The 27,914-nt window shown below is 38.1% G+C and overlaps 1 protein-coding gene across 2 annotated transcripts; it reads right to left on the bottom strand.

Moving 5' to 3' along the window:
• Positions 1-7: 7 nt before the first annotated feature.
• On the bottom strand, positions 8-27,914 carry PPIG (peptidylprolyl isomerase G). 2 transcript variants are annotated; one of them, XM_086465038.1, is made up of 13 exons: positions 27,893-27,914; positions 19,254-19,333; positions 19,078-19,152; positions 16,779-16,886; positions 16,221-16,265; positions 14,177-14,264; positions 13,010-13,039; positions 12,777-12,916; positions 4,392-4,596; positions 3,165-3,332; positions 2,577-2,661; positions 1,581-1,717; positions 8-1,283 (listed from the first exon to the last, which is right to left on the bottom strand). In XM_086465038.1, the coding sequence occupies exons 2-13, from the start codon at positions 19,312-19,314 to the stop codon at positions 164-166; spliced, it is 2,262 nt and encodes a 753-aa protein (XP_086321164.1). In that variant the 5' UTR covers positions 19,315-19,333; positions 27,893-27,914; the 3' UTR covers positions 8-163. The 2 variants fall into 2 exon arrangements, with proteins under 2 accessions (XP_086321164.1, XP_086321165.1); XM_086465039.1 differs by lacking the exon at positions 16,779-16,886 and having other exon boundaries at positions 27,893-27,913.

Genomic DNA, 27,914 nt, shown 5'->3' with positions numbered 1-27,914 from the left:
CATATAATTCGTTTTTTCATTTCAAGTTTATTAAAACTTTAGCAGTACAAATGATCCAGGTTTTAGATTATCAAAAGACCAAACTGAAGTCCACATCTTAAAAAAGGCGTTCCCCAAAATGTCTCTAAAACTTTGAGACAACGGAAACATTAAGTCCACAAACTCATCCGTGCCTGTCGTCATCTGTTCCAGGACTTGTTTCATGATCGGACTTTTTATCCTTACTAGGGGCATGATCTCTTTCCTGACTTTCTGATTTTTGGTTTATTTCTTTTTCTGGTGAGGATCTGGTCTTTTCCTTTTCTTTACTGCTGCGTGAATATGATTTTTTTGATTCTCTCTCTTTGCTACTTGGTCTCTTTTTGGAGTCTGGACTTCTATCCTGATCTCTACTAGACTTCTTATCTTTACTGGATTCAGGACTGCTACTTTCACGGCTTTTTGAACGCCTCTTCCTTTGGCTTTCAGTATCATTCCTCTTATATGAGCTTCTACTTTCTCTATTTGAATACCTCTCTCTGTTTCTGCTTTGACTTTCCTCCCTCTCTGAGCTCCTTGATTCTCTCCTCCTCCTATTCTCTCTTCCTCTGTATTTATCTGGTGTACCTCTCCTTTCTCTGCTTCTTGATCTTCCTCTTCTTCTTGTTTCTCTATCTCTGTTCCTCGAATAGTCTTTACTTCTACTGCGATCTCTGTCCCTGCTTCTTGATCTTCCTCTCCTACCCCTATCTCGGCTTTTGCTTCGATCCCTTGTTCTGCTGCTAGAACTATGTTTTCCTCTAGCATGCTCACGCTCTTTGCTTCTTGATTTACGTTTCTCCCTGTCTTTACTCTTCCTGTGATCTTGTTCGTTACTTCTTGAGCCTGCCCTTTTACTCCTCTCCTTGCTCCTACTTCTTTCTTTATCTCTCCCTCTAGAATCATAGCGTTTTTCTTTTTCTCTACCTTTCTCATGGTCTCTCTCTTTGCTTCTTGATCTTACTCTCTTATCATCATGTCTACTGTGCTTAGAGTCTCTTTCTTTACTTTTTGATTTCTCTCTGCTTTTACTATGGCTTCTAGATTTAGCTCTCCTCCTGGCCTTGCTTTTGTTATGCTTCTCATCTTTTTCGGAATTCCTTCTTGTCTCCCTGTCTTTACTGCTGGATTTGCGATCTTTTTTCTTCTCTTTTTCCCCTCTTCTGCTTGGGCTTTCAGAAACTTGTCTGTGGTCTGATATTTTTCTCTCCTTTCCTCTTCCTGGGCTTTTTTGATTATCTTTCTTGTTTTCATTTATTTCACTCCTTGGAGAGAGAAAGACAGGATTTTTAAAATATTTTTAATCCCCTCCACTCTGAAAAATTAAGTCAGAAGCGAGATAGTTTCACAACTGAAACTTAAAGCACATTAGGTAATCTATATTAATAACTATATATTTACAGTAGCATGATTAAAATCAGACACAGTGAAGTAATGGGATAATCAAGTCAGCACCCTTTCTTTTTTTGGAAGTAACTGTAACTGAAAATCTAAGATGACAGATATTACTTTTAATATATAAAAATCTTCAATGCATATACTCAAGAAAGAAATAATCTTACTTGTCTCCTTTTATCCATCTTTCTCCACTAGACACTCTCATTCTTTGAGCTCTTTGCATTTCTTGCCTCCAATGTGGAGGAGTTTCACTACGTCGGAATCGATCTCTTGACCTGGATCTGGAAGGTGTCCGGTAACGCTTGAAGGGAAGAAGAGACAATTGGGTGTTAAGTTTGAATTTCACATGCTGTGATAGCTAAGCAAGTTTTTTTAATCCCTGGCAGTCGATTCTACGTAGCACCTAACATGATACTTCACATGTATATACTAAGTTTATATTGACAAGTCATTAACTTATTGAAAAGTATATGTGACATTCAGCTAAAGCAAGAACACAAAATGTCTGATCAAATAACTATTTTTAAGGTAACTTCTATTTTAGGATTTTTGTACTCTGCTGAGAGGTCCCGTGGTTTTAACTACCACAAATGCAACTCACTTTTCTAACAATGAAAATTCTTCTTAGTTTTGACAAGCAACACAAAAACAATACTTCATACTTCAAGATTTTTACTAAAAATTTGAGGGATAGAAACTGTTACTAAAAACACTTGCTACAAGCAGTGCATAGTATACAGCTGCACAAAATCAGAAGAACCAATCTAACAGCTCCCCCCTGCCAAAAAGCAGGTAAGTCTTCCCTACATTGCTTGCACCAATGTCATACCGGTTCTGGCGTTCACTAGAACCCTTTTTGAACTAATTCCATTCACTAATATACAGAACACTACAGTAACACAAAGAAAGCATTTTTTGGTTTTTTCCTCCCCCTCCTTCAAATAAACTGAGTATGCAAACAGGAAATTAATTTAATTTTCCTTGTTGTCTTCCTTCAAACCTTAGTTCCCAAATCAATTATGATGCACCATAAATCCTGCCTTTTTTTTTTTAAAAAAAAAAAATAAAAAATCAGCCATCCTAATGAAAATGGCTAGAAACACCAGCAGTAAGACTGTGCTACCACCTTGTTTACTTTGGGGAACATTGTGAACATTTACCCTTGGTCCTCTTCCTTTTATTTTCCTCCCAGATCTGGTCACTAACAGCCTCCTCTGGTATGTTGACTGTGAATTCGATAGATTACTAAAAATAATTTTAAAAAAGTTATATTGTTTATAACATCAAAGAAAGAAGGAAAGAGAAAATAAAATCAATTTTAAAACTTCTTCAAAAATTATCAGTGCAGACAGTAACACCACACAGTAAAACCTTCAGATTTTGACGCCACAGAGTATTTTACAAGATTTCCAGGTTTTTCCACTTTTGAAAGAAGGATAAAGTATAGATTCAGATTGGACAGTTCCAATAAATTCTAAATGGAATTGCAACACGTTTTATTTTCTTTTTTTGTGAATCAGTAATTTCAAATTTTTCATTCACTAAAATAATTTTCAAAGATGAAGCCTTTGTTCTAGGACAAAAGACAACAGTTGCCAATAAACTGAAAAATCCATTTTTCATCCATCAGCGCTCACAACATGGAACTGTTTAATGTCAGGTGAGTCCTTTCCCTATTAAGAGTCCTAAAACAGTAACGTGACCACATCACTGTCAGCATGCAGTCAGACTCAAACCAGATATATTACCTTTCTCTTTCCTTCTCTCTGCTTTTCCTCTCTTTTTCTTTTTCATCTACTTTAGGAGGACTTTTCCTCATCAAGAACCGGTTTTCAGGTACAGGAGGAATTTCTTCAGGACGGACAGTAGATAATGGCTGTGCTTCAGGGTTTTCATCTTCACTTTCACTGGATGAGCTTTATTTTTGTATAAAAAATATTTATACTTAAAGTGAGTTATTTGGATGAGGGGAGATCTTTCAACTTATTTAATTAATTCAGAAATTCTCTTAATTCAATACACAATGATAGCACAAGAAACTCAGAAAACAGCTATTTCAGAAGCAACGTTCTTTTCCCCCTATGGTATCTTTGCTCCAAAATGTACAGCTGCAATAGATTTCTGACCAACATTTTTTATCTATGGTGCAACACTGAACATACATTTACTCTCTATTTAGACTTTTTTTTTTTTAAATCTTTTTAAAATGCTACCAGGAGAGTCAAATTCAGATTTTACACTAGCATATATAACTGGCTGCAAATTATTCTAATTCCAAGCAGTTAGTATAAACAAACTTGTGTGAAACGGGCTTAGTCCCACAGAAACAATGTTTAGGCAGCACTGCCCTAAGTGAACATTCCTTACACTTTACTGCTAGCTTACAAAAACGTGTCTTGCACTGACACAACTTCCATCTCACTTTGAACTACAAGCAAAACTCTTAAATCAGAAATAACATTTTCAGAAGCAAGAGTGCCTTTTGAGTTTTATTACCCTCCAGTGAAACTGCAAGACTTTTGACATGTCGGACAGAAATAACATTAAGTATGTTCATTTTTTTTTTCCCCAGTTTTGGTTTTATTCCTGTGTACCACATTCTCGTAAGTCTCACTGCATGTAATTTAAACTGAATTGTACAGAAGGGAATTTACAGAAACAAGCTATCATCACCCATTTCAAATCAAGCACTCCTGCACCTTTTCAAGCCAAATATACGTACATCTTAGTCCATCCCTTCACTTCTTTACAAGCTGCAGCATGTATGCACATGGACACTGTCCTTTGCCATCATATCAGAAAAATTTAAGCTTATATATGGAAGCAAATATAGCTTATATATTTGACTGTCTCCCAAACTTCAAAATACCTACTGCCTTAGTTATAGAACACTATGTCTGTAGTTACAAGACAAGAAAATGGTACTATATGGTGTACAGGTAACAAAAAAACCCAAAACAAATCTCAAAATTGACCTTTTCTTGCTTTTCTTTCTCTTTTTCTTTTCTTTCTTATGTTTCTTGGAATTTTTCTTGTGTTTCTTTTTTCGTTTTTTAGATTTCTCTTCTGAAGCACTCTCAGAATCCGATGATGAATCAGAAGATGATTCTGAATCACTTGAACTTTCCGAGTCACTGGATGAGGAAGATGACTTATGTCTTTTCTTCTCTTCTTTCTTAGCTTTAAGTCAGAACAGCAAAGATGAATTTTAATATCAAAGAATTCTAAATAAATCTCAGAAATCAACTTATCTAGTATCTGCCTGAGCTTCTTATAATTGTGTCATGAGACTACATCAAAATACTTAAAACAAATTGAAGTTTTGGAGAAAACACTGTTTCTCCCAAGTACAACAAAGGATATGTCTAGGAATACATAAGAAATTTAAAACATTTCGTATTTACAAAGCTCTGAAGTATCAAATTTATACTATCAAGAACTTGTAGAACCGTGTAAGTTTTCACATGATGTTTTATATGACATAAGCTACTATGAAGAATTATTTGAAATTTATTTAGGAAGTGTTTACAAAAAAATTTCTTTGGCTTCAAGTTTAACCTGACTTCTAATAAAATCTAAATCACAAACAAGAGAAGTTTTGAAACAGAAAATAAGCAGCATGGACTAAACTCATTACTCATTAAATTTAGCTCAGAGTGAAGATTCAAATAACCAATCTTCCTGCTAAGTGAAACCATGCTCAGAGAACAGTCCTACGCTCAAGAGAACAGTCCTAATCCTCCAATTCATCACGATGTGTTCGTGGTTTTCTGTGGATTTTTTTGCTTGTTTTGGATTTTTTTGTTTTTAACAGAAAGTACGAGTAACTTACTAACCATCTCGTATGAAAAGGAACCCTGCTAAAGAGCAGACTAGTCCTTTATCACATATTTCATAATTTCTCATGTGGCTACTGGAGCTGCAAATCAGCAACTTACTTGCAACCTGATATTAGTCTGACAGGAAATAATCAAAGAACAAACACACCTTTTTATGCCCTTTAACTGATTTAATACCTACTTAAACTATTAAAAGTGATTTAAGTATTATTTCAGAGTCACACGAATTTGAAAAGAATATATACACAATAAAAATGTATTATAAAAACTTCACTAAAGGAAGTCTAGGCTTCTGAGTGCATCAAATATTATGTTACTTTGCCACTGCAAACAGCAAAGATAGCCCATCATTCACTAAACATACAGCCAGAGTCAAAAGAAACAGAATCTTCACTGTTGAACAGAAGAATAATATACCAAAAATAAATACTGATGTCCAAACAGTCCTTTTCCTCATCACAGCAAACAATCCATATTTTAGGAGAATACCTTAGAACAGGCTTCAGATCAGAGACAGAAATGAATTTTTAACTTGCATGTGAATCCTAGCTGAAAGTATTAGCCTGTTTTGCAAAGCTTTTCATAGCTTGCTCTATCCAATGAGCTCACGCTTTACAGAGATATTATCTAACTACATCAACATACAAGCAGTTTAAATGCAATCTCCCACCCCCTAGTCTTCTGCATAAAACAGGTAAGGGAAAATATGAGGCACCAAAGACAGGATTATGACTATGCAGCCTGTCTGCATCTGAAAACTATTCAGATGCAGAGAGCACAATGTTCTTACATAGCAGAAAACTTAAATGTGTCTCCCTGAACAGCCTAAGTTTTCTTCTTTTCTATTAAATCAGAGAAATTCAACAGTTTAGTCTAGCCAAGCATTTCTTCTACTGGTTTCCACTTGTGCCCAATAAGATGATGTAATTTGTACTTAACTGTTGTGTATCAATCACTGTTGTAAAATAAAATAATTGTAAAATAATAAAAATAATGTTGTAAAATAATTAAAAAGTAATTAGAGAAACTCTTGTTAAGGAAAAAAAAGGTAAAAACATGTTATAACTTTCCTATCAGATGATTTTTGTCCTTGCTTTACAGAAAGAAAGTCCTCTGGGGTATTGCAATAACTCAAGTGTCAGCAGATAAAAGATTTCAAGAACTTTAATATAACCTGTAATTCTTTAACCAGCTTTGTACTTATGAATAACCTTGATTTTGTATATATGAATGGGAAGAAAAATTCCACTTCAGAATTCCCTACTCATAATCTCTGATCATATATCACACTTACAGGTGACCAGAAAAGTCAAAGTGGCAGCAGTACCAAACACTAAGAAGTCTCTATTAACAGCTATTCAACTTCCAGTTATTTGGAAAATGAATTCTTTTAATTCTATATAAACAGATTAGAGATCAGAAGGGGAAAAAAAAGAAAAGAAAAAAAGTTGATACTCATGTAGAGAACTTGAGGCAGAGGACACACTTATATGAAGAGTGCATCTGTCAACTGCTCTTCTGAAAATACAGGCTATTTAATGGAACAGTGTATCAATTTCTGGAATGATCAATACTAGATTCTCCAACTGCTTAGCAGGTATTACCAAGTTGTATCTAACTGCAATCATGTGAGCTCAATGTGGAAATTCTCAAATTCAACACAAATTGGATTTCATTTTTGCAAAACTGCATGATGGGAGGCAGCAGGTTTTCAAGGATGATTAAAAGCAATAAAACTTGCACAAAATTCCTTGCTAAACTGGTCAGAGAAGAGAATAAAAATTAGTCTTGGGGATAATGAGTCTTAGTGGAAATTTCATATTGCCTTTTGGAAACTGGACATAACCAGGTACAACTGTGTACACTCCAGAATAGCAAAGTTAAATGTGGATGTATTATACCAACTGCAGGGACAGACAACTGTTTATAATGGAGAAGAGTCAGTATTTCTCAGAAAAGCAACAGTTAAGCTCTCATTCATAGCTTCATCTCTTAATATTAACTTTTGTTCTGTATATATTGAATCCTACCTTTCTATGATTCTGTGTAAATGCAAAACAGTGAAATCTCAAATGTATTAAGTTGCCATATTTTATTCCTATCAATCCGTCTTTTAATCTACCATGTCTTGCCCAGAACACCTTCTGGCTGTAGACTGTGATATGTTGATGATCTAGATCTATCAGCAGCCTTAAGTAACATTCCAATGTTTTCATGCCAATATCCATAATGAAAGCTAAGGGAGTATTGTTCTTTATCTCAGCAAAATATTAGCTGGTAGCACTAGATCATCTATGTAAGCCAACACCTATTTTGTAGCAATCCAGTATCCTACTCTGTCAGGTCTCCCATTCAGAAAGCAGTGGTATATACAGTGGTGAAAGATTTCCTCTTCACAGCGATGCAGAACACTTGCTTCTGAAAGAACTGGCTGAGATAAAAGATCTGGATGACAGCAAGATAGCTGGGGCTTAATTCAGGCCACAGTGGATTAGATACACAGTGCAGAAAAATCTCAGCAGAAACAACTAGATATGGCACCTTGGCCTCTCTTTTTGTCGTCAGACTCTTTACGGATACTTTCTTCTCCTTCTAACGTTACTAAATCCCGACACTGGTGGATGAAATTTAATCCCACTGCACTAAATTGCATTAATTTTTCCAATTAGCATCACAAACACAAGTCATACTTTTATGACTTCTACAGCGACTTTTTTCATGGTGTTTTCTATGTGTTTATTAACAAACCTCATTTGATACAGACTGACAAAAGCCTAACAACCAACTGAAACACAACCTCTGTACTTCATAGATTGTCTTAGCCTTCTGGTCATTTATGGGTGTAGTATAAACTAGCAATTAGTCTTAGCCATTTAGGACAGCCTGCTGATTGAAATCAGCTGGTTCTCATCAGATGTTTTTAGAGCTGCTTGCAAAATCCTTGCAAAAACCAGGTCTCTTCTTATATTTCTTACCTCTCTTGTTGGTCAGATACCTGGTCTTTTTTCTCAAACTTTTGCTCAATGTCCTTGTTAGAGCACTATATTTAATAAAAAGTCTCTGTAATATTTTGTATCAGTTTTAGATTGTCTGAATATATGTACATTCAAAGAGTATAACACATTTTCACAGGTTAGGGCTGGGCCAGCCACTAACAAATGACAGATGCTCTCAATTAACCCTTCCCAGAAAGGGACACAAGTACCTAGTTATGAAAGAAAATGGAAGTGTTTCCAAAATAATTTCAATCAAAGGAGACTGGTGTCACATAGGCCTGGTGATGCCCAAACAAAGAGAAATCTCACCTGAGCTCTAAATACCAGGAACACAAAAAGTACTAAAGAAGTTAGCTAATTTCTAAGTCCCAAGATACTTTCAAGTGTTTCTTACCTACTCAACACATTTGGATTTGGCCCTTTCAAAAAACCCACCATACTGCACTATATTGTTTCCTACATGCCTTCAGGCAAAAAAAACACGTCTCCAAGCTCAATTTCAGAAACGTCTGAAGAACGCATCAGTAAATGCAGTTATTCCCTGTATTTTCTCCCTCCTGCATGTTTTAACTGTGTCACAAACTATCTGTGACAGTTTTTTCTGCATTCTTATAACAAGTTTAGGTATGTTATAGTCACTACTCAAAATGAGTAATAGATAGAAATGGAGGTAGTTGCTTACTAACTCACCTCGACAAACATAATGGGATTCTTCACACACAGGAAATAACACCAGTGGCAAATGTACTTGGGAAATCATGTAGCAGGTAGGGAGTGAAACAATGAGGGGAAAAAAGCAAAAAAAAAAAAAAGCCCAGAAGTGTTTACATAGCAAAGACAGAGTATCTCCCCAGAGGTTTTTATATACCTATCTATCTCTGTCCAGCAGCAAATGCTATTTTGAGTACTGAGCCAACCTGGTGCTGGCCAATTAGAGATCACAACAACAAATTAAACCAATCCTGCAGCCTGAAGGTCAGCGAGAAAGAAACAGACTAGACTTCTATTTACAGTCCAACTGTTCCAGCTCATTAACTTCAGGATCAGGTTTCAACTTACGACCACATCTGAAAGAGCTGTATCACTTCCTACTCCATTCACTGTGACCTATAGTATTTGCCAGACTTCAAGAATTACATGATCACACTGCATGGCACAACCAAGCACTCTCCACATCTCAGCATGTCAGGGACTGTAGCAACCCTTAGCCCCATGATGTCAGACTCCTGGACTTGAAATGGAGAAATGACCTGGCCAGAAAGCAGTCAGGCTCAGGCACAGAAGTCAGAAAAGATGATCTCACCTTGTAAGTGACAGCAGTGACACCCAAATAGTTACCTTATATAAAGTCAAAGAACCTGTGTTAGACTACACCAGTGTCCAAAAAGAGGGTGCCTTTACTTCAGGACATCTACACTGATATTTTCCCCAATAATTTTTTCCAGTGTTTAATCACCCTGCTGTTTAGAGTATCAGGTCTTTTTTTCTATTTTGCATGCATCTTGCTTCAATTATTTGCCATGGGTTCCTATTATGTTTTTCACTGTCTGATTAAGGACCCATGGTTTCTTGCTACGAAAATTATGCAAAGTAATCAAGGCCTCAGAGATAAGCATTGGGGAACAGCACCATACTTGTTTCTTGTTGATCTGATGACATTGTTACGGTGAGGAGTCCTCTATCACAAATGCCTCCGGACTGTAGACAAGCAACCTACCATACAACTGCAACAGTGGAGGAAGGGGGAAACCGAAGAAAAGAAAAAAAAGCAATCTCCAGCTTCACTTTTAAAAGTTTCAGCTAAAGCCAGAATAGTTTGTACCTAGTGGCCTGTTCACTGGGAAAAAAAAAAAAAATCTAGAACAGAGAAGTCTGAAACAACTGTTCATCGCAACCAGCTTGTGGAAAGAGGGCTAACAATGACGTGTAACAAGCTTGCAAAAGAAATGAGTACTCTAGCGGCTGAATGGATAAGAAAAGAGAAAATACACAAATCAAAAGTCCAGGTAAGACGTGACTTACCAGAATCACCTCTTTCCAAGACTGCTCTTATTCCATTGATATTTCATGATTCCTAAATGTGTAACTTTGTACTCTGTATCAGTGCTTGGTAATTTGTACTGATACCTTTTTTTTTCCCTTTAAAAGAAATTGTACTGATAGAATGACCTAGTTACAATGTTGTTCTTTGATGAATTCTAAAGGCAGCCATAATCTGCCTTAATTGCAGGAAGCACCCTTTTACAAGCAGCAGTTCTACAGGGACATCTGTAACATCAACGAAGATCATGAATCAAGCGTAGCGCTCCTCTGTGCAGAACCACAGTTTTCATGAGAAATCTTTATTAAAAGCTGTTAAAAACTGCCCAATGCACAAAGCCATTTCATTTTTTTTGGTTTCAAATCAGAATGTCAGTGTCTTACATTCTTGAAAACATCCCAGATATACTTTTGATTAACCGAAGTCACAATCTCAAACAACGCAGGCAGGCTTGTTTGACTAGACCTCTTTCTGCAAAACTTTGTCAACTGGTATCAAAGTCTCATTTGTCTTTAAGAAGTTTAATGTTGTTACTTGTTCTGCAGCTTTTCTTGAGAGTTATATTAGTTTAGCTAGTCCATAATGACCTCTCTAAATACTTATCCTCCCCCCACCCCACCCCCAGCTTTCGGGATTTTCCTTGGAACTGTAAGATTTTCTAAAAATAATACCACTTGGACAGAGAGATTCTTCTTTTATAACTTAGCTTCTCTTGTTCATTTTCACTAACTCCTCAAACTTCAAGGAACAAAAAAAAAAAGAAAAACAAAAAGAAAAGACAACAAAACATTCCACTTCTCTAGCAATCATCCTCACAAGTCCCAGGTGAAAGCTTCTGATCTAGGTCTCTGCAATATTATAATTGTGATCACTGTATAATTCAATTCACATAGGATCCAGCAAGTCAGCTCAGTCAAGTCATCATTCGCTCATCCCTAAATAAATCCAATTGTTCTACACGAAGAGATAGATTTGCTTTCATCATAAAATACTTCATCTGGATATTCATCATAATACTCAAAAATCCAATCACCTTTCCTCAACTTTAACCTAAGAGAAAAACATTCATACCAAGCACCTAACTTCTACCGTGATTCCTTCTGCTAGTGCCATCTTGTCTTTCCTGTTAAATCCAAGAAGTATCAGTTCTATTTTTGTTCCATAAAGACTTGTCTAATTCTTTCTTTTGTGTGCCTACCAGACAGGCTCATACAATAAATATTTTAGTTTAAGCCTCTCTTGCTATCATAACGTACCCTCCCACAGAAATTCATCATTATACTTCCCTCACTGGCAATCTCCTTATTGCTTTGTCTCAACAGCAAATTCTTAGAAGCAGTCTCCCCTGGTAACTGCCTCAGATTTCACAGTATAAGTTCCCTTTTGCATTCCATAGTAATGTGCTACAAACGGTTCCACTGCTAGGTGACTCTCTGTTGATCATCTTCCATGATGACACTGCTCACCCCCTGAAACTACTTCTCCTACCTGGATTCCCTGGTCTCTTCCACATATTGACAGGTCCAAAGGCCTCTCCTGCTCCACTTTTCAGCTTTGGACTGCAGCTTGGCAAATTTCCTTCTGCTGATGTGATGACAAACTGTTCCTCCTATCTCCACTGCCTCAGCTTATCAGTGGTTCCATGCTGTGCACTTAGCAAGCAGTTCCAGCCATACTATCATGCCTCATAGAAGCAGCAGATTTCCCTTTGCAGGTCCTACAGACAGCCTTTCCCTTTCAATAGCAGCATTCTGCACTCACCAGAATCTCCATCACGGTCTGTCAGGCAGCACCTTCACCAGGCCAGCTCTGCATTTGTGCTCATTAGGGCTTCCCACACTCAGCTCTGCCCTCCACTGATGCCAGGGCAATGGGATAGCCTACTATGCCTAAGGCCTCTTGTTCTTCAGCTGAGTGGGCTATCCCATTGCCCTGGCAGCTGTTTCCCTCCATGGCACACCAGACCAGCTACAGGAAGCAGAGTTCTGTCATATTCCTGTTTAAGAATATAGTTTACAGTAACTTAAAAAGGGTATCTGCTAAAGGGCGATTCCAGGCTTTTCTACTCTAACTGCCTATTCTGACGATTTACTTGAAAGAAACTTTTCAAGTTCAATACCTGCAAAAAAAGCAGCAGTTATCAAATAAAGTCAGACTGCCATCTATCTTCTTAACATAGCACTCTACTTTCTATGGGACAAGTGCTTGCAAGCTTTGTACTGAAATTTAGCTAGTATAAGGAAACCCAAGACAGAAGTAGCTTTGAAGAGAGCATATATGATATTCCTTTAATGTCTTCTGCATCAACAACTTTATAGTTTTTTAAAGACAAACTCTACTGCAATGTTATTTACCTTCTCACCAATTGCCTCTCCATCCATCACAAATAAGTTTCTAAACAGTTTTATAAGAAAACAATAGGGAGGAAAATGAGCAAAATTACCTCATCGTTTGCATCTATGTAAATGTACAGTTCAACTTTACCTTTGGATTTTGGAATTAACTCTCCACAACTCAGTATGCGTACTTCAGCGTATGGTTTACTAGACGCATCTGTTTTCTGGTTTTCTATTTCTCTCACAACTTCCTGACCTGAGATGACTTGTCCAAAAACAACATGATGTCTGAAGAATTTAAACAAAAGTAAGAATCCTTAGTAATTAATTTTCTCAAGGCAGTTCCCAAACAAACGTAAGAAGAAGATAAGATATATTTACCCATCTAAGTGAGGTGTAGGTTTAGTTGTTCTGTTGTTTCCAGATTTTAATTTAAAGAGAAAAACAAAGTCAGTATTAGTGGAAAGCAGTCAGCATTTGAAGCATGTCATATACACATAATAAGCTGAAAGTTATTTTGAGTGAACTAATAAAACTGAACAAAACCAATATATATTATTCTAAGTTTGTGTGCAGTTAAAAGTATTTAATATTGTATACATTAAACTACCAATTAAATTAATTACTTTATCACACTTTACTGAACAGAAGTGCACATAAGTTTTTAGACAGCATCCTCATATAGGACAGAATAAGTATTCTATTTATTAAGTTATATGAATGCTACCAGGAAGATACAAAAATTAAGGCAACCATCTCAGAGCAGAAAAACTGCAAATAACCTTCTATACATCACAAAATAATCAGAAATCAAAGGAAGAAAAAAAAAGTATCTGTAGGTACAGATTATTTGACAGAGAAGTAGAACTGACTTTCTCCCAGCTGTCCCCTATACTAGCATGACTAAGGCATACAGATGTCAGCCATGGCAGAAGAAAAAACTGGGATAACTACAGCAATGATCAGTCAGAAATCCCAAAGTAAGGATCTAATGGTAAGTGACATCCACAACTCACCATGTCAATTAAGGTCATGAAACATGTGTTAGTGATATATTTCAAGAATGTTTTCTGTAGATAAATTAGATTTAAGAAGAGTCTACTGCAATGTATTTTAAGAATTTAAGTTTTAACTGTAAATGAGACTGCATTGGGAAGTTATTTTGTAGGAAAAAAACCCAACACAACAACCTCTACTACTTTTGAGAACGCCCAAAGCTGTTTTCCTTCTTTCCAGAAAACACTTACTAGAAGTGATAGGAGTTCTACAAAAAAACTAACAGGTTTGCTTTATTGCCCAAGTTAGAACATAGCTACTGACAACTACCAAAAGGTCTTTTGCACAGATAACGAGCACTAAACACAAAAGTGATAAAAATAGGCAGGATCCCTTAAAAATCGCATTAGAAAATGGCTGCTTCCATGCAACTTTGTGAAAAACCATCAACTTTGGGTTTGCACAGGAGCTAGTCTTCAGTATCTAAAAGATTACTGTTACAGCTTACGAATGGCAAACCACACACACATTTCAGAACTGTACAATACTTACATAAAGAACTGTGAACCATTTGTATCTTTCCCTCGGTTGGCCATTGAAAGGAGAAATTCTTTATTGTGCTTTACAGCAAAGCTTTCATCTAAAGAAAGTGTTTTCAGTTACTTTAAATATACCACATATACTTAGATAAATGCTATAACCTAAGTAAACTCATCCGTATTGAATATATCTGCTAGTCACGTCAGTAAAAAGTCGTATCCAAAAAAAGCTACTCTAAATATGTTATTCCTTCCATTCTAAATAATGCAATATAATAAGGAGAAATATGAATTAATGGTTTACACCCTGAGAAAAAAAATTAAGAATTGAGTATTCTTGTTCAAGAGATTTGTTTCCTACCAACATTAGCAGAGACCTCATCATTTTAAGCGTTGCTTTCTATTCTGCATACACTCATCATCGCCTCTTTGGAGCAGAAGTTTTTTAGCTGTGCATTAATTAATAAACCCATTGCTTTCAGGCAGTTTTGGTTTATTATTTTTTAATACACAGGGATATCCAGTTTGATAGCAATCCCAAACAACTTCTGTTTGTCTGTCAGACACACAGATGAACTTATCAAGCTGGCCATTAAGAAAATAAGTTTAGCTGGAGTGAATCCTACTTTTGATGAGCAAATTATTGTAACAATTCAAACTAAATCACAATGAAACTGTGAAATGTAATCCCTATTCTTCATTTAAGGTATCTGTAAGAGATTAACCTGTCTCCCTCCTTTCCCAAAAGAGCATAAATGCTGTTCAGGGATCCAAACTTCTCAGGCAAAGGAAGTTTGCTCAATATTGTTTAGATACAGATGGCAGAAGCAAGCATTAACAAAGATGAAAAGTATGCTATCTGTAAGGCTATGGTTTCAAGTCACATCGTGTCACTGACAGTGAAAGGGACGATCCTACTCACTCTCCAGTCACCTGTACAATTGCTATCTGGCATAGCATCAAATGTCAATCTAATTCCATGGAAAGTTGGTTAAGGGATCCACAAAAGCAAAAACTCCCATGACTTCAGTTTCATACTATGGCTACATTGAAGAGCCAGCTTGCAACTACCAGAAGGTAGGTAGAGGTTTTGCTCCTTCTTCCATCTCCCCCAGCCATGCTTTTCCTCAAACCCAGCTACTCATTTGTGGTGGTTCTGATGCTTGCCAAATTATTGAACTGGGTACACTCACTAATATGGAAAGAAATAATTTTTTTGCTGCAACAGTCTTTGGGCATTTTAGGAAGCTGAATCAGCTGAAATGCTGAAGTGCAAGGTAAGACCTCCTCCCTCTCCTGGCAGTTGCAAACTGTCGATTCAACTCAAGGTCTGATGTAAAATTGCAGCCTGGCCCTACTAAAATAGTGAATAATTCTTTTGATTGTTCGCTGCAAGCTTGGACAAGACTCAATGTTAAAAGACAAGTGGTGGGGAGAAGTGAGAGTAGCATAACCACTCCTGCTGATGGCAGCTAGCCATCACATCGGTTTAGATGTAATACAAAAACTGCTCCAAGAAAGAGATGCTCCGCTATATTCCGGAAGAAGACAGGCTGAGAAACACACTAGAGTGCAGAAGAGGTTGTACTTCTGCAACACTGACTGAAAAAGAACCAGGTCTGTGAGAAAAATGATGGCCTCTTTATCATTAATTCCTCTTGGGTTCAGGAAAGCACGACTTTATGCTTTCTTTTAAATAAACATTTGCAAGGAAACCTAGCTCCATCACACCTTTCTCCTTTTGACTGGAAAAAAAAAAAAAAGACAATCCCAAACTTTTAGCTAGCTGCTCAAGCCAAGAGTGTACCTTTTAAAACAGTTATAAAAATGTAAATCTGGTAAAATAGACAAATACAAAGGATTTCAGTTTTAATATGTCATTAAAAAGGTTTGTGTGTCAAAAGTAAAATAAACTAACCTAAACTGGACAGTCAAAGGCCTCTCAGACCAGACAAAATTGTAACAATGGAGTTCAGGTTTACAGAACAGAGACAACAGAATGTAGAGGTAATTGCTTATAGTAACATCAAAATAGGGCAGACTGATAAAATTCTTACCTTCAAAAAAGCCACCATAAATGGATTCTCCTCCTCTGCCATTTCCTTGAAAGAGGAAAAGTGACAGTTACAACTTGAAGTAGTGACTAAAAGAGTCATGTTACATGGAAGGTGCTTCATAATATGAAATACCGATCCAACTGCATCCAAGTCACCACCATTATTCTTCAAGATAGGCAAAGAAGATCAAGACACATCTTCATAGTCCCAAAGCAAACTTGGAAGACAAGAAAGTACTCTCCCACGTATTATGCTATAGTCTCCATTTTCTTTGTTTCCCAGCAGCAGATATAATTTCACCCTCACATTTAAACCTTTCAATTGAAGTACTTAGTACTCTGAGTACTGAGGTAACAGAGCAAAAGTGTTTGCGTGCAAGCACGTGTCTAAGTTTATATAAGTTTTCAAGTTTTCATGTAAAGGTTCTTATGTAGAAAAAAAGGGGAAAAAGCAGTTGAATCACAGAATAATTAATATAAGTAAAGGTAAGTAAATACACAGAACTGCAATATTCTATCAGAGAAGCACTGAAGTTTTCTCCAAAGATTCACATCATACCTTCACTGAAGTCACCTCCTTGGATCATAAAATCTTTCACAACCCTGTGAAACAGACAACTTTTGTAATGCAATGGCTTTTGGGTGGATTTTCCTGTACCCTTTTCACCTAAAGGAGAAGAGGAGGAACAAAGACCAAAATTACTCTCTATACCTGTAGAATCTCCACTACAAAAAGGGCTATGTAAGTGCTTAATCAAAATCATTTACTAAGCTCTGAAAAATGAGCTTGTGAGGCAGACCCATACCTGTAACACCAATAAGAAACCAGCATTTAAGAAAGCAGAGCAAAAGCTACCTTCTGTTTCTACAGTTACACCAGAAGAACTCCTTACTGACATTAGTATACAACTCTGGTCTCTTCCATGCAGACTGACTGAAATTGAACAGCCAGTTTAGGTTTAAGATAACTGGCACTGCTCAGAAGCATGCAAGAAACACTCAGATCTTCAGCTACAACACGGCAAGGTTAAGGTACCATAAAAGCTCTTAACAAAAACAAAGAGGCAGGGGGAAGGAGAAGGAAACTCATTCCCTCCCCTGCTCACGATTACATCTGCCATCTTCCTCCCTTCCATCAGCTCTGGTGCTCAAGATCCATTAGCAGACTCTCTGCTTCAGCTACACCACCCGCTTTCCCCGCTACCCTCCAACTGATAAGGTCTCTGCTGAGTTAGGAAGATGAATGGCTCATAGTGGGTCCTGTGAATGGCAGAGCTAACCTCAAGGTAACAGTAACATAATCAGTGGGAGTATGTTGGAAGGAAAAGGATCTCGTCTTCCCAGTGCTGACAAACCATTAGACTGTATCTTCCTATAATCTTATTCTGAGCTATTAAACTGGCAGCTTTTGTCAAGAGCAGCTGCCTCTAAACTTACCTGTAAGGGACCGGTGCCTCCATATGGATCTGACTAGCTAGAAAAACCACTTTTGGTAGGAACTTTGATAAATGTGAAGCTGTATCTGTTCCAGTAACTTGGCATACGCCTAACGTAGGTATGCCAGGAAAATATGGAGCTGTTGGTCTCTGTTTTAAGACAGCATATACTTTTCAAAACTGCCCCCAAAAATGAGTACAGAAAACAAAATCAAAATATGAATTAATTTGCTGATGATCAATATAATAAACTCTCTGCCCACATATTTTCCTTACTAGTTTTAAATACTTTAAAGCAGCAAAGTAGTTCAGCATCTGAATTTGATTTTGAACGCCAGCAACTAAGTATGAACTTAGTAGTACTTGTTCCTGACCTGAAATGCTGTTGAAAGATTTCAAGTCAAAAATTTAAAGCAGTAGCATGGAATAACACCTTTATGCAATAAGTCTGACTTTTGGGTGGGTGACAGCCGATCAAGAATGTCACGGTCACATGATAACATATTCATAGCTGTTAAAAAGAATCACTTTAAGGTTCAAATTTGTTAAGAGGTTTTGAGAATCTGATTTTATGCCAGTAAACCTAATGTCAGATCAGATAATACCTACATTCCTGCAGACATTGTGAATGGTGCACTAAGTGTCCTAACTAACTTGACATGAATGTAATTATGCACCCACACCTGATTCAGATCATGTTAGTACTGCTGAGTGATTCAGTATTAACAGCTACAGAGCCTTGACCTGAAAAACAACAGAGCCGGAAGGAAAGGAAGACAGAAAGCACGGCTGCTATTTATGTATTTATAAAATTATTCTTTTGATAATAAATTTAAGTTTTGCTAAACTGTCAGCATTTTCAACAAAAGCATGCAGTCCACAGGACACTAATTCTGTTTGGAAATGCTTCCAGGAGAGAATCTTTCAGTATTTTGTTCAAGAAATAATCTGAATTTCAACAGAAGTGGAAATCACCAGTCTCCATCAACAAAGAAAAATTAAAATGAAGAAAAAACCCAAATATTGCTGAATAACAGCAATACCTTTCAAATACCTCAAAGTATTTTAAGACTGAAAAGTAAGTTTGCATGGTTGACCTCTTACTGGCTACCTTTCAAGACTGGATGATGTTATATAATGTGAACAGTAGTATCTATGCTAGTAATAGAAAATCAGCTTACTGTCTCTGTGTTCAAAGTTGATTAGTACATACTCCCTGCAACATGCTAAGCCAAAGCTACAACTGCTTTGATTCTACATCAGATGTATATGAGAAAATAGCTAAATCTCTAGAGATACCAAGAACCAGTGTTTTATGTACCTATTTTTACATGTAAGAAACAGTCAGGAAAAATAACATACACAAAGTAGCTAACATGGTATTGCATTAAAAATTATGCATAAAATTAAAAATCTACAAACCTGTGCAAAGGCAGCGAAAATTCTCACATGTCTTTGGACAAACATCTGAAAATAGTTCAAAGACCACTCTTCCAGCTAGAAAAAAAGGGTCATATTTATTATGAATTTAACTGATATTTCTATTATTCTTATATATCTTAAATTAACACCACATTAGTGAATGGATACATTCTTACCAGGTACATTGTTGATGGCTATATCAAAAAAGCAACGAGGTCTCTGGACCTTTACTCCCATGGCTTCAAAAGTTTAAATACTGTAAGTAATAAAAATAAAATTTAGGTTTTCCTTTTGTGTAGTGAAACTATGTGTAAGTCAACATAGAAGATTTTACAAAGACAACAAAAACAGGAGAAAAGGAAACCTTCAAAAAACCCAAAAAACAGAGAGCAAACTTAAGTATTTTTAAGGTCGTTTTCATGTTTTGTAGACCCAAATGAGTGATTTTATTCATGTTTGCTGTAACAGTATTAAATTTAAACTTGAGTGCCGTATTTCAGATGAGGCAATACAAAAAGAAAAGGCATTTTAAGTTATAGGGATAATAAAGCTTGAAGTCTTATTGCTATCCAGATGGTACAGGTAATCACTTAAGTTTTCTGCTCCTAGAATTCTATATCCTAGGTAAAATAAGCATTAGAAAGGGAAAAAAAACAAAAAAAAAAAAAAAAAACCCACACCTCAGCTTTGAGACTGAACAACTTGCTCAAGTGCTCTTAAACACCTTTCTGCAACTGCCTTTCAACTGTTTAAAAAGACTAATTTGCAATCTCTGTCAGGCTCACTGTTAGTAGCTGAGGAGGCTGCCACCTCCACATGCCAACCCACTCCTCTGGCCAGGGTTACCAGCCTCAGATCAGGCCTGTTCTCCTCAGGAATACATCAGCTGCTGCAGTCCACAACCCAGTTCAGTTCATCTCAGTTACTATTAACTACCTGGGCCACAAACTACAGCTGCTCAAGAGAGAACCTACTGCTTGTCCAGGGGCACAGAAAGGTGAACAGTCCAGGGTGGTGAACTTCTTCAACTGCTGTAGGTGAACAGTAATTGCACAAGTCAAGTAGGCTTACTTTCAGAAATACTAGAGGTTTTGCCACAAATAAAGAGAATGGTCAAAGGGTGGCAAATAACTTATGATAGTTACAACTTGACAAATCACCAACATATTGGCATATTAAGACTTAAGCATTCAACTTCTCAGGAATATATTTTCTGGATTCTTGTCACTGCAGTTATCAACAGCTGCTCTAATTAGGACCCAAACCAGTCTACATGAAAAAAAACACAAAGATGTAGCTCTTCCACAAGTACTGCTATGTGAAATGATTATGGCTTTTTACTGTTTCTTTTCCTTTTATGTCACTGCTTATCTCTTTTGGGTCACCATCCCTGGAGGTATTTAAAAGACATGGAGACGTGATGCTTACAGACGTGGTTTAGTGGTGGACTTGGTAATGTTAGGTTTATGGTTTGACTCAATGACCTTAAGGGCCTTCTCGAACCTAATGATTCTATTATTCTTTATTGAGATTTTTAATGTAACTTTCCCCTTATCTTTTGAGTACATAAATCCCTGTACGTTTGTGTAACAATGTCTTAACCCCATTTGCATCTCCAGCCTTCCAACGTTATGTACAATCATGATATTCTTTTCCTTTTCTGAAGCCACATCCTCTCTGAAGTACTTCAGAGAGGGGAAAAAAACAATGATGGCAAAAGATCTGTAAGACTGGAGTACCTCTTCCAGAATTTGGAACATAATCTGTAAGTTCTCAGTTTAATTATTTTTTATTGCCAGAAAACACTACTCAAATCTAGCTGACATGCTGCATACATCTCTCCTAGAGCTTCATTCATAGCTGTGCCATGGAACAGCCTCCAAATATTCAATTGTCTCCATCTGTCACTCCCAGCTTACGAACAAGAGGCTGTAAGAAATCAAAAGAGAGCAGTATAATCAAGTTAGTCTATAGTCTCTCTACTTGAGCTCAGTGTCAGTCCTAACGTTTTGCCAAGATTACACAGTGAAATATTGCAAGAACAATGCAGGACTGATTGGAATTAAACACCACTCAGTAGTTTATCATTCATGTGATTTCTGGCATGAGAAGGCTTTGCAAACATGCAGAATCTCACCAGATACTCTCTTAGCTGTGCAATGAATACTTTAATTCACACAAGTCAGAGACCTGTCAGAAGCAGCAGGCTTGCCTCAGCCTGCTTGCTCCTCTCCCTGAATTAATGTTTCTCTTCTATTAGTACAACAAATTTTGTAGCCAGACAGAGAAACAAATAGAGAAAACAACTGTAGTGGAGAACTTTGATGCAGTCGGGTTAGCAGAAGGCTGACCAGCTCACCACGCTGCTGCACAAACTGTGAGGCAGCGCAAGGAAGGTGGCAGCAGGCAAGGGAAAGGAGATGACACAGGTGGGAGGGGACAGACTGCCTTCAGAACTGAGACCAGCCCAAAGGACAGCCATCAACTCACACTGGTAGCAGCAGAATAGACTATACAGTGGCATGGAGGGGTCGAGGGGATATTTTTTCCTAGGAATAGCCTCAATAAATGCTACAAGAAATATTGTTTGGTGGCAGAACTGATAGTTTTAACTGAAGTGAGACATCTAAGGACCAGTAGTACCAAAACCGACTGATCGATTATACCCAAACTTTAAACATTTAGCTGTAGTGAGGAGGGATTTAACTCCTGCTTTACAGGCAATCTGCATGAGAAATTTAAAGGTATGCCTTAACATTTATATACAGTATTTTAGCCAAAATATATGCAAACTGTCTTAATATGTGACACAATTTTTATTTCAAACCTTGACAGTGACTAAAGCTAAACTGTAAAATAAATGTCAATATGTCTATGTTAGTCAATTTTTAACTCAGTTTTGTAGAGAACAGGGTGGGAGAGAAAAGGAAGAAAATAATTCTATGCGAATCCCTATTCTCGCCAATTTTTGCTTGATTTGATGTTTTTCTACCTCTATGTCATCTCATGATCAGTGGAACAAATTTAGTCCCTGTTCTAATTGTTACCTCCAACGTCCCCTGCACTTCCCCTAAATTGTCCAATAATATCCCCTAAATACTGGCTACACTTGTTTCTAAGTGACAGTTACGGCAACTGGTCAGTATGACCCTGACTGGACAAACGTGAGGCCAAGTAAATAAACCTAACTCTCAAGCTGATGTTGCCTAGTACACCAGGCTAAAATACCTGCGACATTTATCCTACCTACCTACAAGTCAAGCAAGCGTTTCCTCTCCAATATACCTAAGTTTCCTTTGCAGAGTTATTACTTCAGACAGACCTTCTCCTGAAGTGTTACAGGGAAAACTACCGAGTTACAAATGATCCACATACTACTAATTTCTATTCAGGTAGTATTCAATAAACACAATCTTGTACATACTGATCCTTTAAAACTTGTCTATATTAAAAGCAAGTACAAGGACTATGAATGTTAAATACATAACCAATGAAGAAAAACAATTTGAAAACACCAAGAATAAAGTCAGAAAATTACCAGTAAAGCTCAATAGTACCGTGTGTCTGGTAACAACAGGGCTTATATGACTGTGTATTTATCTCTTCAAATTTATTTTCAATTAGAATGTGGATACCCTTAACCCACAATACTTTGCATTTTTTAATTGTAAACTTGATGGAATTTTACTAGTGAAGGGAATATGATTTTAAAGTCAACCTGAAAGATGCTCACTATACATACACACAAAAATGTGCTATGCAGCAGGGCAATTTTGACAAGTCAGCTTCCTTCTTCCTTCCAAAACTCTGTAAGGTAGGACAATATAACAACCTAAGTACTATCCTGAAATGTTCAAGTCATTCATCATTCTCAACCACTTCATGTTTGAAGAGCCTCTTAGTAAGTCTAAGCAGAATTCATGCTAAAAAAACCTCAACCAACCAAAATCAAAAAACCCACTTCAGTGTGTCTAACAAAAGTGGCCTGTTTGTTTAATTTCTGAAAGCGGAATGACAGTTGACCTTAGAGCCTATTTGTGTTTATTGACAAATACACCAAAAGTATTTAGTTTTGTCAGAACCGCTGCATCCACAACCAATGCATCACCAGCTGTGTCCGTCAGGGTTCACATCCCTTCACACCTCCAGCAGCCACATTATTTTGTTCAAATATTTGCAGGATAAAGCTGGCCAATTCATGGCCAGGCCGCAGACAGCTGCTCTCCTTCAAAGTGATCTGTGCCAATGGAAGAAGATAACCATCCCAAACTGTGCACAAGCATCTCTCTGCCAGAAATTACACTCATACTTGATGATATGCTTAAAAATACATCTTGGGGAATTATGTTCAAAATCACCTGTGCTAGCAAGGACCTGGTAATAATACTGTTCAGTAGAAACTAGCTCCTTTTGACTGAAACAGGCTAGAAAGCACTCTGAGATGCATGCTAATGGAAGTATCAACATGTCATGCATCTCACAAGAGCTGATGGCAAGCAGCAATACAGTAGTATTTCCTAGTTTTACGAGGGGAAAAAAACCCTTAATTTGTAACTATGCTGAACTGGTTATGGGACTACCTATTTGTTTCAGTCCCTGTACAGGACAGATTTGGAGCAAAGATGTATTCAGTAGGAAAAATATATATTGCGTCCTATTCCTTCACTTCTTTCTCTGTCATCATCAGCTCTTCCCTGTTTTTAATTTCTCCTTGACCTTGCCTTTGTATTTGTTTCCTTGCATCAATTCACAATTATCTTCTGCTTTGGTCTTTATTCAATGTCCAAATGAAGTAAATAATAAAGTGCACAAATTCACATTCCTAACATTTTGTTTCAGGCCATCTACAAACGCAGCAATACAAAACTACATTGATGTATATATATATATTGCAAAGATAGCCATCTAGAATCTTCAGAAATGTATTTTTAAGCAAAGTTTGAGTCCAGAAAATGCAAATGCACAAAGTGAATACTGAACATATATCATGTTCACTAAGGCTGTGGTTCCAGTCACTTGAAGCCAACATACATGCGGGCTGATACCAGAATGGAGGGCTCATATATCCATGTGTTTAGCTTTCATACAAGTGGCCACCTAGCTGCCTAAAATGTACCCTTTCCTCCCCGCTCCAAGAAAAGATTTGGCAGCAGCACGCACCAGCTTAAAGTGACAGTGGAACCATAGACCAGAAATGTTGCATGTTAATTCCAGCACGGATTAAACTGGAACCAAATTTATGATTGTGATATGGGAGACATGAAATTTTGTTCCTAGTTCCATTCCTGTGTCAGAGCTTCCAGCTGGGCTAGGATAATACCGAAGGTGTGAACCACAAAAATCCAACCAGCCCAACCCTTAACCTCCATCATTTCCTCAGCGTTTTTCCCAAACCTCATCATCTTTTCCTCTGTTTCACTACCAAAAACTCTGAATTATGACAACTACAGAAATTAACTTTTTTTCACTTTACTACGCAGCAGCACAGGATGTTTGCTGTCAGCATATTTAGGAATAAGGTAATACACTTAAACACATTTCAGGTTTAGGGTGCTGTCTTTGCAAGCACATGCAGTTACACACACCTATAAGAAAAGAAGAAAACATTTGTGTTCTACACAGGTCTATGGAATTTATGCAGCAAGACTTTCTACTCATCATCAGAAATCATGTATTACAGGTTTTCAACCTGACTGCCCCTTCTAATGGTATTTAGAGGGAAAAAGCCAATCATAAAAAAAGAGTCAACATTTTTGCAGGCAAAAAGTGATTTACACCACTTTCCACCAGGCCACCTTCTCTAGAACAATGCTACAAGTAACACTAAATGCTACTTTTTTTTGCACTATTGACACAGTATTTTTTCCCCCTAAAAAAGAAATCAAATTAAGACATACCTGGTAATACCAACCATTGTCTTCCATGGACACGAGGCCAGAGCCTGCTACCATCTTAGAGAGATTTAAGAAAATACCATCCTCAGATAGGTCCCGACTAAATACGCAGTACATACTCCTAACACTACTGCACTGCATCGTTCATTTACATCACTTTCAGTATGATTTTTTGCAGTTATTAACATGAATGTAGTCTTCTTGTATCAAAGTATATAAGGAACGCGCACCCAGTTATAATATCTCAGCTGGGAGAACATAACACTCAGCTGAGAAGGCAGTAACATTCTCTTAAACTATTTAAACAGAAATACAGACTCCTACAAGATCATGCCCTTTATTTTCCTAGGAAAGAGACACCTACAATGAAAAAGACTGTTAAAAAATCTAACCACACTCTTGACAACAAAGCTTTTTACTTGCTATCGACAAGTTAGAAATGATTTTCTATCACCCAATTTATGCAGAAAGTACTTTTTTTTTCCTGTTAAGATCGGTGAAAAAATACAGGTGTTTATAGGTGTTTTCTCCCAGTACTGTGCACAAGTTAAGTGCATTTGTTGGTGTTCACTGCTCCCCAGAAGCAGCAAGGAAATGTGTCCATTTTGATTCTACTACTTGTAACAAGAAAGTGGATTAGCATAGGTCTGAAACCATGAATTTATGTTTTAAAACTTACAAAATGTTAAGAAAAGGCAAGGTTTAGCACTGTAGGAAAGGGAGAAAAGCATTTAAAGGGTCTAGTGTAATCTCCAAACCATCTACCTGTTAGGATCCCCAAACTGAATTTCAGAAATGGAACCCCTTCCTACCCATGTTACTGAAGATGAGAATAAAGCAAGACCATACAACAGTACGAGTTAGTTCTTAATGTTGACCCGTATTTGCCAACCATAACCAAAAAACTCTTGTTCTGTTATCTTTTATTCTAATGTTCTCCTCCTTTCTCTACTACTTCAGCTCTACATCCCTTCCCTGTCTCATCCCAGCCTCCTACCTAAACCTCACTTGATAAAAGGTGGCCAGATTTGCTCCTTGGCACTCACTGACTCTATTTCCAAATGAAAGATGGCTCCTAAATGCACATGGCATGGAGGAGTGAACTGGTAGTGGAGACATCATGCTGCAGCAGAGTCAAATCCTCCACTGCAGTACAAATTCTTCACTCCAAATTCCCTTATAATCCACAGATTTTCTGAGATCCTAAGAGGAAAATAAAATAAATCTTCTTTTGATAACAGCTTGATGACTGCTTAGCCAACTTAAAAAAAGTTTCTGTTTCACAGAAGACTTGAAAAATGGGAAATCTTAATAAGGAACATAGTACCAAAGGGTGCTCTCAGAGGATTACTGATGTTGGTATCCTTTACATGTTCCCCTTCAGATCTACTTCACATACAGGAAATTGTACTTTTTCTGAAAACTTTACAAATAATTTTTTAAAACTGCTAAATCAAGCTCTGCAAGTTTAGACAAACTAATGCTTCATAAATAATGTGTAATTTCTGCATTTTTATCATGGCAGCACCTAAAAATTTCAGTCATGCTGAACCCAAACACATTAATGAATGGGAATAGTGGAACAAAATAGGGGAAAATAGATAAAGAAAAAAATAATAATTAAAAAAAACTATAAAACCAAACCAACCAAAAATAAAAATATTTACATCTCTGTTCAAAGAATAGCCTCTTCTGCAGACAATATGGAACAAAAACATGAAAAAACAAAATACTCTCCCAGAAGAAAAGACATCTTCTAGACTTTATACAAAAGAAATGGCCTCATGTTCCTTTTAAAACAGGTCTCAGGTGATTACTAAAATAGAATTCATTTAACTAGTTGAACATTAGGCAGCTACTAGCAAAAGTGACTTCTTTATCATCATTATGGAAGACACTTTTCTAATTGTGACTGAATTGTAAGGCAAAGTTTAGCACTACAATAGTTATTTTGTCCACAGTTTCAATAAACTATTTCTTTTTCCCCCTAAGCCTCTCTCCTTCAAAGCCGCCTGAGTGACTCAAAGTACGATCATACATACACAGTACTTGTAGTTTGGTCGTGGTCGCAAACAAAATGAGCCTGAAACTCATTAATCACAAAAATCTCTGCAGTGCCTTAAGAAATCCTCAAAAGAGAGAGGCAGAGGACCCTCCTGCCAGCCATGGTCGCTCCTGTAGGCTCCACTTCCCTAGGAGCGGCCTGCGGAGGGGAGGAGGACATGTGGCACGCAGACAGCCCGGTTACTTCGCCTTCTAGGGGAGGAGGAAGGACTCATTCAAACTCCCAAGCAGCCACCGAGCAGCCCCCGAGGCCGACCAGGGCGCTCGCAGCGCGCAGGCAGACCCGCGGCGTGCCCGGCCCGCGGCTCGTTATGCTGCGGAGAAGCCATACCCGCCCTCACAGACCCTACCACCTGGCGCAATTTTCGCCAGGCCCCGTCCACCGCTTCACCTCCCCCTCCCGCTCTCACCTGCCTTCGGGCCCCGCTCGCAGCTTCTCACGCACCCCCTCTCCTCTCAGCCCCCCCCCCCTCAACTGGGATGCCCCGGGCGACCCCTCAGCGAAGCGCCGGCCACCCCGGCCGCGGCCCGCCCGCCCCTCGCACACGGGCCGCCGGGCCTTGCGAGGGGGCGTGTGTGCGCGGGGAGCCGGCGCGGGCGATCGCGACTGCCCCACGTCCGCGCCGGAGCGGCGACCAGGCCACGCAGCGCCGGGGTAGACCCCGCGGCGGGTCGGGGAGAGGCCGGAGCTCCCACCCCCGTCCGTGACCGCGGCTCGGGCCCCGCGGCGCCGCGACCTCCATACACACCCCCCGAGCCGCCGGCGCCCACGCTGCGGCCTGGGCCTCGGCCCTCGGTCGGCCGCATGGCGACCGCGCCGGACCCCGGCGGCGCCCGGCCACGGCGCCGGCACTCACCCCGCTCGCGGCCCGCGTCGCC

This window comes from Leptosomus discolor, chromosome 5, assembly GCF_034619465.1.
Source record: "Leptosomus discolor isolate bLepDis1 chromosome 5, bLepDis1.hap2, whole genome shotgun sequence".
In the NCBI taxonomy this organism is placed as follows: domain Eukaryota; kingdom Metazoa; phylum Chordata; class Aves; order Leptosomiformes; family Leptosomidae; genus Leptosomus; species Leptosomus discolor.
Note: the sequence above shows the minus strand (reverse complement) of the source record. Positions and strands in the feature narration are given on the sequence as shown.

What these genes read in the sequence shown, in the direction of transcription:
- PPIG (XM_086465038.1), bottom strand. Translation starts at nt 19,314, where the DNA reads ATGGGAGTAAAGGTCCAGAGACCTCGTTGCTTTTTTGATATAGCCATC. An exon ending in AGGAGGTGACTTCAGTGAAG is followed by an intron (nt 16,266 to 16,778) that starts GTATGATGTGAA and finishes TCCTCTTTCAAG; the next exon opens with GAAATGGCAGAGGAGGAGAA. An exon ending in AGAGAGAAGGAAAGAGAAAG is followed by an intron (nt 2,662 to 3,164) that starts GTAATATATCTG and finishes AATTATTTTTAG; the next exon opens with TAATCTATCGAATTCACAGT.